Raw genomic sequence first — 8,703 nt, 5'->3', positions numbered from 1 at the left:
AAAAAAAAAATAAAAAATAAAAAATATAATTTTAAATTTAAAAAATAAAAATTTTAATTTTAATTCAAATAAAAAATATCATTTCAAATTACTTTCTCCATTTCAAATTAATTTTTTAAAAAAAATCTCAAAAAAAACTTTAAAAATTAAAAAAATAAAAAATACCATAAAAAAGAAAAAAAAAAAATGGGAAAAAAATAAAAATTAAAATTTTAAAATAAAAAAAATAAAATTTTTAATTTTAATTCAAATAAAAAACATCATTTCAAATTACTTTCCCCATTTCAAATTAATTTTTTTAAAAAAATATTCCAAACAAAGAAAAAAAATCTAAAAAAAATACCATAAAAATAGAAAAATAGTAAAAATGGAAAAAAAATTAAATTTATAATTTGAAATTATAAAAAAATTAAAATTTTAATTTGAACTCAAAAAAATAAAAAAAATAAAAAATACCATGAAAAAGTGAAAAAATGGGAAAAAATAAAAATTATAAATTAGAAATTTAAATAAAATTAAAATTTTAACTTTAATTCAAATAGAAAATGTCATTTCAAATTACTATCCCCATTTCAAATTATTTTTAAAAAAAATATGAAAAAAAGAAAAAAATTTTAAAATTTTAATTTTAATTCAAATAAAAATCATCATTTCAAATCACAATCCCCTTTTAAAATTAATTTTGTTAAAAAATATCCCTAAAAAATAAATTAAAAAATTAAAAATAAATAAAAAAAGAAAAAAATGAGAAAAAATGAGAAAAAAATAAAAATAAAAATTTTAAATTTTTTAAAAAAATAATTTTAATTCAAATAAAAATCATCATTTCAAATTACAATCTTCTTTTAAAATTAATTTTTTTAAAAAATATCCCAAAAAAATATATCTTAAAAAATTAAAAAAATAAAAAATATCGTAAAAAAGAAAAAAAATGACATTTTTGGGATGAAATAACGTTTTTGGGATAACATGAAAAGAAAAGATAAAATGGTGTTTTTGGGATAAAATGATATTTGTGGGATAAAATGAAATTTTTGGAATAAAATGAAGAAAAGGAAGAAAATAGTATTTTTGAAAACGCCAATTGAAACGTTGAAAACGCCATTTGAAATGGCATTTTCAAAAATTCCATTTCAAATGAAGATTTTATTTTATTTTTTTTCATTACATGGAAATTTGGGTGGAATGGGGTAGTAAGGTGGCAATCAAAAAATACCATTTTGAATGATGTTTTATCCTGTTTGTATTATTTTGATAAATAAATTAAAAATTAGATTATTTTTGTAAATAATTTTTTTTTTAAATTAATTAGGTGAAGTACTCCTCGTGTGCCTCTCTATAAGAATGATTCCAAACTTCCACAAAGCCAACCAAGTTCTAAGACGTTTGGGTTGGCTATCCACACAAACTCTTAGAGATGGGGAATCCAGGGACACCTTCCTTTTTGTTACTATGTGCTCTCCTTTTCCTACTCATCTTGCAATCAAGTTCCTCAGCATCTCACATAATTGGTAAGTGTTTCCTTAAGAAAAAGCTGATTTTATGATAACATTTAGCTAGTCAATTGGTTGCATATAATTTGAGCCCGAAAAAATGACGGCAAGTTTGTAATATTGTTGGCCAATCGTGAGATGGTCTGAAACAAGTCTCATTTGGATTGGACAAAGAGAGCATTTCTGAGCTCAAGTCTCATTTTATGACTTCTCTGAAACAGGGCCTACCAAACTGATTGTTGGTTCTCTCTCCCTCTCTCTCTCTTTCTCTCTCTAAAGAGAGAAAGATTAAGCTTACATTTAATCAAGTAAATTAATATAATAAAGATTTACATAGCTCGAATAAATAATTAATTAATTCCTTTGGCTAACGTCTCAATGATGCTCATTTAATTTGAAAAGAAGTTATCTTGTCAGCAGAGTCACCTAGGTCTCAAAATGAACGTAGATAAGGATGTTGGAGCGGGATTACTATTGAGATGGGTCACATGCATCCATGCCTTATCACGTAATCTCATTATTTTTTTTTTCCCGAATTTTTTATATTAATTTCTTTTTTTTTCTGTAATAATATTTTTTCTCAAATCATCTCTCTCTTGAATTTAAAAAGGCAACTTTGAGAAAAGAGGAAATCATTGATGCTATTACTTGAGAATAATGAAGGGGCACGAACAAATCATTTTTATGAACCAAATGATAATATAATTGTTCATTCATTAACACATCATTAGACTTGAGTTGTGAATCTCATCTAAAATAAGATCAAATTTTTTACAAATCTGATAGTATATAATTCCTCTATTCAAAATTTGTGGTAGAATTTGATCGAACACACAAATTTAGCCATGCCAAAATAGCAATGTTTCCAGATATATATATTTTTTTAGGACTAGGATTACTATGTGTATGTGCTTCGCTTCGTTTCCTTCCTCTATCTCCTAAGAGTATTATTTAGAGCTTGTTCAAATGGTTGAATCGAAAGTTCTATAGAATTTATGATGAAAGCATAAAAATAATAGACCATAAATATGTCAGATCATTTATTTATAAATATGCAAAATCACTTTTTGATTAACCCAAATTCATAGGAAGAAAAAAAGATCTCAACATATCATTTTTTTTTTCTTATAGGATCCGAACCAGTCTACTCAAAAATGATCCTAGATACTTATAAATATAGGATCTGACCTACTTATAATCCAATATTTTTTATGGTTGGACCATGAATCCTATAAATTTTGAGTCCAACCACCTAAACAGATCCTTAGGTGAAAAAAAAAAAAAAAATATCTAGCACCTAATAGCAAAGAGACATCACAAAAATCCGTCAAAGTAATTTGTTCTATTTTCATCGCCTTATGACATATTTCTCAACAAAACAACGAAAAAAAGGGAAAAGAAAAACATGAGTCATTACACCGATGCATCCAAATAGACCGGTTATAATGCTATGATCTAAATCTTCATCCCAAACTAAGATATGTGGGAAATGCAACTCTTGTCGGATTTCGCCGACTTGCTTTGACTTGAACGGACCGTGTTGGACCCTATAAACAAAAGTTCAAATATTATATCTAGTCCTCCCCACGTAGGCCAACCTAAACCACTAACTAATGAATTGGGCAGAGAGAGGAGAGAGAGGAGAGAGAGAGTTGGATCTGGATCTAGTGTTTGATGAATCTAATTTAGATTGGGTTTCCATTAATTTGACCTGTAGCCATCTTAACTATCTCAGATTTAGTTTTTTTGCTTAAAGAAAAGAATAATAGCTCAGTTTCTTCTATTTCATCGTTTTTTCTATAATTTTTATTATCTATTTTTTCCATCTCGAAATGGTGATAAATGTCATGTCAAAATCATTGGGGGAATGAAAGAGAGCCGCACAAAGAAAAATCCCTTGTGTGGCACGAGACAACCCCAAACACAACATTTTATTTCTCCACCAAGAGTTCGTAACAAAATAGTCTTTTTTGCCATGTTTATAAGATAATATTTCAGTCATTGTTAAGGATGTCTACAGTTATATTTACTTAGCATCAAATTTAGACAACCTTATACTAGACCCCTTAATTGTAGGGAACTCATTAATTTTGTCTTCTATGTGGCAGGAGACGACAGGCATTTTGACTATGATGAAAATAGTGAATTTGGGCCAGAACACTGGGGAGATCTGTATCCAGATTGGGCAACTTGTAAAGATGGAAACAATCAATCACCAATAGATATAAATCATAAGGATATTGAAGAGAATTCAAGTATTGGAAGCTTGATGACACGCTATGACAGCTCCTATGCAATTATGCAAAATAGGGGCCACGACATCATGGTAAGAAGATGAGGAGGAAGGGGAAATAAAAGAACCAGTGATTTCTTTTCTTTTTGTTTTCTATCGATAAATAGAATAGCTAAAGTCCCTCTAAACCTTTTCAATAAGTAAATGAAAAGATATTACTATGTTTTATAGTGTCATTTTTTTAAAATTTCACTTTTCTTCCTATGACTTTTTTTTTTAAAATATTCATATAATTTCTTTTTTATTATTCTTATATGAATGTAGATTAACTGGACAGAAGGCACGGGACCTGGTGCAGGATTTCTTTCGATTGATGGTAAGACCTACGTTCTTCAACAATGTCATTGGCACTCACCCTCTGAGCATAAATTTTTTGGTGAGAGGTATCTTTCTATGACTTCATCTCCAACTTTTTTTTTTCAATAACATAAATTTATCATAGGAAGGGTGACATTGTGTGCCCTGGGAATAGGATATGTAACTTTCAAAAATGCTTTAGCACCTCAAAAATGTCATTAAACAAGTTGCATGGTGTGATGTAATCTATTTCCTCTCTTTGAATTGCTACCATCAACTGTGCTATTTAATGAAGCAAAATGATTTGGTGATTGGTATAAAGCACCTGAGTGACTATTCCAAGTAACTTTAGCAGCACTCCAAACATTTTATATGTTTGTTATTTGCAAATATGATGTTTTTAAGCGATAATAGCGATTGTTTCCAAAGTTGTTTGGACTTCAAAAATTGGGCTCTGCCCAACCTGCAGAACTGAAAATAGGCGGATGGGCCTAACAGGATGGGCCAATTATGCCCTGGTCTAGCCAGCCCACATTCCAAATGCCCGGAGTAAGCTTTGAGCAAATGCATTTCGAAGTATGAGTACAACGTGCTCTTTCCCTCAGCGTAGAGGGGAAAAATCTTCTATAATCCTGTGGCATTTTATGAAAAATAAACCCTTTTATAGAATTAGAAACATGTTAACATGTCACTTAACTCAAAATATGTTTTACTTTTTTCTAGTAACAACACATCTTGGAGGCTTAAAACCAAGGATTTTAGTTAATGATGCTTTATTTGATTTAGTGTGATAACCCAAGACCTCACCTTAAAGCTCTTAAGATGTGTTTTACCCTTTTTAAGTAACAACATGTCTTAGAGGCTTAAAAACTAAGGATTTCAATTATAATGTTTCATTTGATTGAGTGTAATAATATAGGACCTCATCTAAAAAGGAAAAGATAGAAGGGAATCAAGGTCTCTCAATCAATATAAGAACATACATATACACGGAATATTACATACTTTGTTTAAGTCCGAGCACTCTTATTCGGTGAAGGGCTAAGGGTCTAAGTCCAATCCAATCTAATTGATAGATGCATAGCACCAATGTAGCTCCCGAAGAGCCCACATTACATGTCCCCTAGTTTACATAGACAATGGGCTAAGTTAGCTCTAATACAATTTATAAGTCCCCAAAAACTCATCAAAAAAGGATTACTCAAAAAAAAATATTTGAATTTCTTAGTTTTGTATAAACATTCAAGATCTTGCTAATACACAATTGACGTCGGTCTAGCACATGCCAACATGGGTAGTCTTTGAGCTTCTTGTTCTATTCAAGTTTCAAGATCTCTCCAACATATGTCTGATATAAGATGAAATACAACCCCGTATAGATCCTCAATCAAGGAATCAAATAATACCCTTTATCTAGCCTTTATAGATGAGATCTAAAGTTGTTTCTATAAACTGTATAAGAGTAGACCAATTATATAGTCATGCGAGGCATTGTAGTATGGGTCATTAAGGAACTAACCACAAATCGAGTATAATATTTGCGATAGATTTTGATCAGATTTGGATCCTTAGCCTAGTAAAGATGGCTGGATTGAAATGAGGAAGGACTTATGTGGATGTGCTTACTTGCATGCTAGTTGTATACTTGGGAGATCGTGACATAGCCTTTGTTTGGATGAGATCTTGAGTAGCTATGTTTAAATTTTACAGTTTATATTTGTAGAGTTCAGTTTGTCAGGGTGAAAAAATATGAAGCATGCACTCAGACATGCATGCGCATTTGTGAATACTTTGCTTGTTTTTATTTTTTAATAGAAAATACTGTATTATTCTCTGCCTGCCTATGTAGACCATCCTAGATATTTAGGAGATTTGTTGTAACAACTCTACATCATCCTAGCTGTCAAGTTGTTGTAACAACTCAAGTATTTAAGAAATTTAATCGATTTTGTTGTAATCCCAACCAATGCATTATACTATAAATCACCAACACCTCCACAATAGGAAGTGCGGTCATCTTCCTAGTTCTTCATTTACTTGCATGATATCATAGCCTTTCGCTTCATAGCCACTGATCCAAATGGCCACCGCCTTCCCTTCCTCCAATCCCATAAGAATCTGGTTCCAAGAGTTCATCACAAAAGATTTCATATAATCCCTCTCCGTGATAACCCAAAAATCATAGCACATCTATCGTATTTTGGAAGTCAATTTCCAGCTTCCATCGTTTGGTGATTGAAACCTGCGCCCTATATTTGTTCCTGCAGGTATCCACTGGAGTTGCATATGGTTCACGTCAGTTCAGATGGAAGCATTGCTGTCATCGGCATCATGTACCAATTTGGCAGCCCCGATCCCTTCCTTTCAGAGGTTTGACATCAAAAGAATGTTACCTTCTTTTACCATTTCCTCTTCACTCCAACTTAAGCAGGCTAATCTTTATTGGCTCAGCTGAAGAAGTACTTGGAGTATCTGATAATGATGCAAAAAGATGAGGTTGTTGTGGGGTATTTATCTCCACCACCAATAACGAAAGGAGCTTCTTATTACAGATATTCTGGCTCTCTAACCACTCCACCCTGCACTGAGAATGTTACTTGGATCCTATTACATGAGGTGGTATCGTCTTAGTTTACCCATCATGCTTGTCTCCTGTGTAAGCTTTTCTTTTTATCAGTCAATTCATTATGGTTTTAGGTGAGGACCGTATCAGAAGAACAATTACGCTTGCTAAGGACTGCTGTGCACGATGTAAGTTGGCTGATTTAGAATGCAATTCAATTGTGTTAGATTAATAATTTTGTTTCTTCCTGATGGTCGATGAACTGGTCTATTTTGTGATCAATTACCTTTCTGCAGAAGGACAATGCAAGACCAATTCAACCAATCAACGGACGCAAAGTCTACTTGTACAAACCAAGGATACACGAAGATCATGCGAGTTCCTAATGGATGGGAAAATCATATTACAAATAGCAAATAAAAAGAGTTTAGCATCTTGGCTGCTCTGCTTTTAAAGTCTGAAATAAGATGTGTGGCCCTGTGTGGAAGACCAGCTGCTTAAATAAACATTTCACCTGGGGCACATAGTGATCGTAATGCATCGTGTTCTCTTTTTTGTATCAACTATTTTTTTCTTATGCACTGGTTTGTAACCTTCAATGTCATCAGAATCATCTCTATTTGGTGAACAATTACTTGCACAAATCATGTCTCATATACCCAATACTTGTTTATAATGTAGGTAAAATATCAGAACACTATCGTTTATAAATTATTAAATTCGCAATTCACCTATGCCTAGTGGCATGTATGAAGATAGAAAATCCAATTTGATTAGAACTTTTAAAGTAGTACTTGAGATAGAGCGGCCAGGAGGAGGATGCTAGACACAGTTTCAGTCATGACTATTCCTTGAGACCCGACTACCATGCACTGTCTGCAGACTATTTCCCTGAGCCTAGAAACCGCCCAACAAATCTCATTGTGTTCAAGAGGAAGTGGAGAATCTTGAAAGACTCCACACTGATGTCTCTCTTAGTTCAGAAAATGATCAATCTCAAAGGCAGTTTATCTTCAATTCATTCTACAAATTCATTTGTAAAAGAGGCAGTAAACGTGCTTTCATAAAATCATGTACTTCATGTGGTTCTGTATGGAAAAAGAAACTTAACACCATAGATACTCGTAGCAAGAAATTGGGAAGAAACGTCAAAGCACATCATTCTCATGATCATCTCTTCCACTCCCTTTTTATGGAGCTTGTGGAAAGAAAAAAATTCTAGGATTTTCTTGATGAAATCTTTTATACCTATTTCAGTTCAGAATGGTCTCCACATGCTCAAAGATTGTCCATCCAAGCACCTCTCTGTCTTTGTCAAAAGTTTGGACAAGAATCAAGAACATCAGCACAAGCTTAAAGGATTCATGATTCCATACATAGCTCACCACTCGAAGAATCCATTGCTGGCTGTTTGAAGTGGCTATCCTCTTCTGTTTTCCTGCAGAGCATTGAGTTTTCACAGCAAGAGAGTCTTCAACACCTCTCTGGTCTTTCTCAGCTCTATCCCTTAGACGGCCTTCTCTTCCCCATCAGCCTGCTTCTTCTCTTCTTGTTTTTCTTGTTTATTATGAGACAACACTCGTAGGGAATCTCTTTACTATCTCCTCTTGTATACAGCACTCTGTAAATTACTCTTTGTGTGGCTCTTTCTTAGCCTCCCTCATCATCACATGCAAAGCAAAAAAAAAAAAAAAAGGAAGAACCTATTGCAATCTCAATTTTACCATGTTGTTTGAGATTTTAATATCTTGGTGCCTGTATATCGGCTGAGATCTTGGAAACTCTTGGTTCTTTCTAAAATTTGTGCACCCTCCATCTTAGCTGAGGTAAACAAAGATCTATGTTCATTATAATTGATATGTATCAAGATTAGGGCTAAAACTGGATCTGATACCAGCATATCTATATCCATATTTGTTTTGTCTAATGAATATAAATACGGATATAGATATTAATCGGATGCAAAAATTTATATATATGTTTATTTTAAATGGATACGGATATAATTCGAATACTAAAAATATGGATATAATTACAGATATTATTTACATAATTAA

General features: G+C 32.2%; 1 protein-coding gene across 1 annotated transcript; it reads left to right on the top strand.

The window, feature by feature from the left end:
- Positions 1 to 1,360: 1,360 nt before the first annotated feature.
- On the top strand, positions 1,361 to 7,290 carry LOC114913690 (alpha carbonic anhydrase 7). The gene is made up of 7 exons (XM_073245689.1): positions 1,361 to 1,511; positions 3,602 to 3,819; positions 4,051 to 4,169; positions 6,351 to 6,453; positions 6,535 to 6,699; positions 6,781 to 6,834; positions 6,943 to 7,290. The coding sequence occupies exons 1-7, from the start codon at positions 1,418 to 1,420 to the stop codon at positions 7,030 to 7,032; spliced, it is 843 nt and encodes a 280-aa protein (XP_073101790.1). The 5' UTR covers positions 1,361 to 1,417; the 3' UTR covers positions 7,033 to 7,290.
- Positions 7,291 to 8,703: the final 1,413 nt, after the last annotated feature.

Source organism: Elaeis guineensis, chromosome 11, assembly GCF_000442705.2.
Source record: "Elaeis guineensis isolate ETL-2024a chromosome 11, EG11, whole genome shotgun sequence".
Taxonomy (NCBI): Eukaryota; Viridiplantae; Streptophyta; class Magnoliopsida; order Arecales; family Arecaceae; genus Elaeis; species Elaeis guineensis.
This window is presented reverse-complemented; position numbering and strand designations above follow the sequence as displayed.

Bases quoted from the DNA above. Each gene is read 5' to 3' on its own strand.
- LOC114913690 (XM_073245689.1), top strand. From the start codon at position 1,418: ATGGGGAATCCAGGGACACCTTCCTTTTTGTTACTATGTGCTCTCCTT. The intron at 1,512-3,601 runs GTAAGTGTTTCC...TCTATGTGGCAG, and splicing joins CTCAGCATCTCACATAATTG to GAGACGACAGGCATTTTGAC. The intron at 6,454-6,534 runs GTTTGACATCAA...TTATTGGCTCAG, and splicing joins CCGATCCCTTCCTTTCAGAG to CTGAAGAAGTACTTGGAGTA.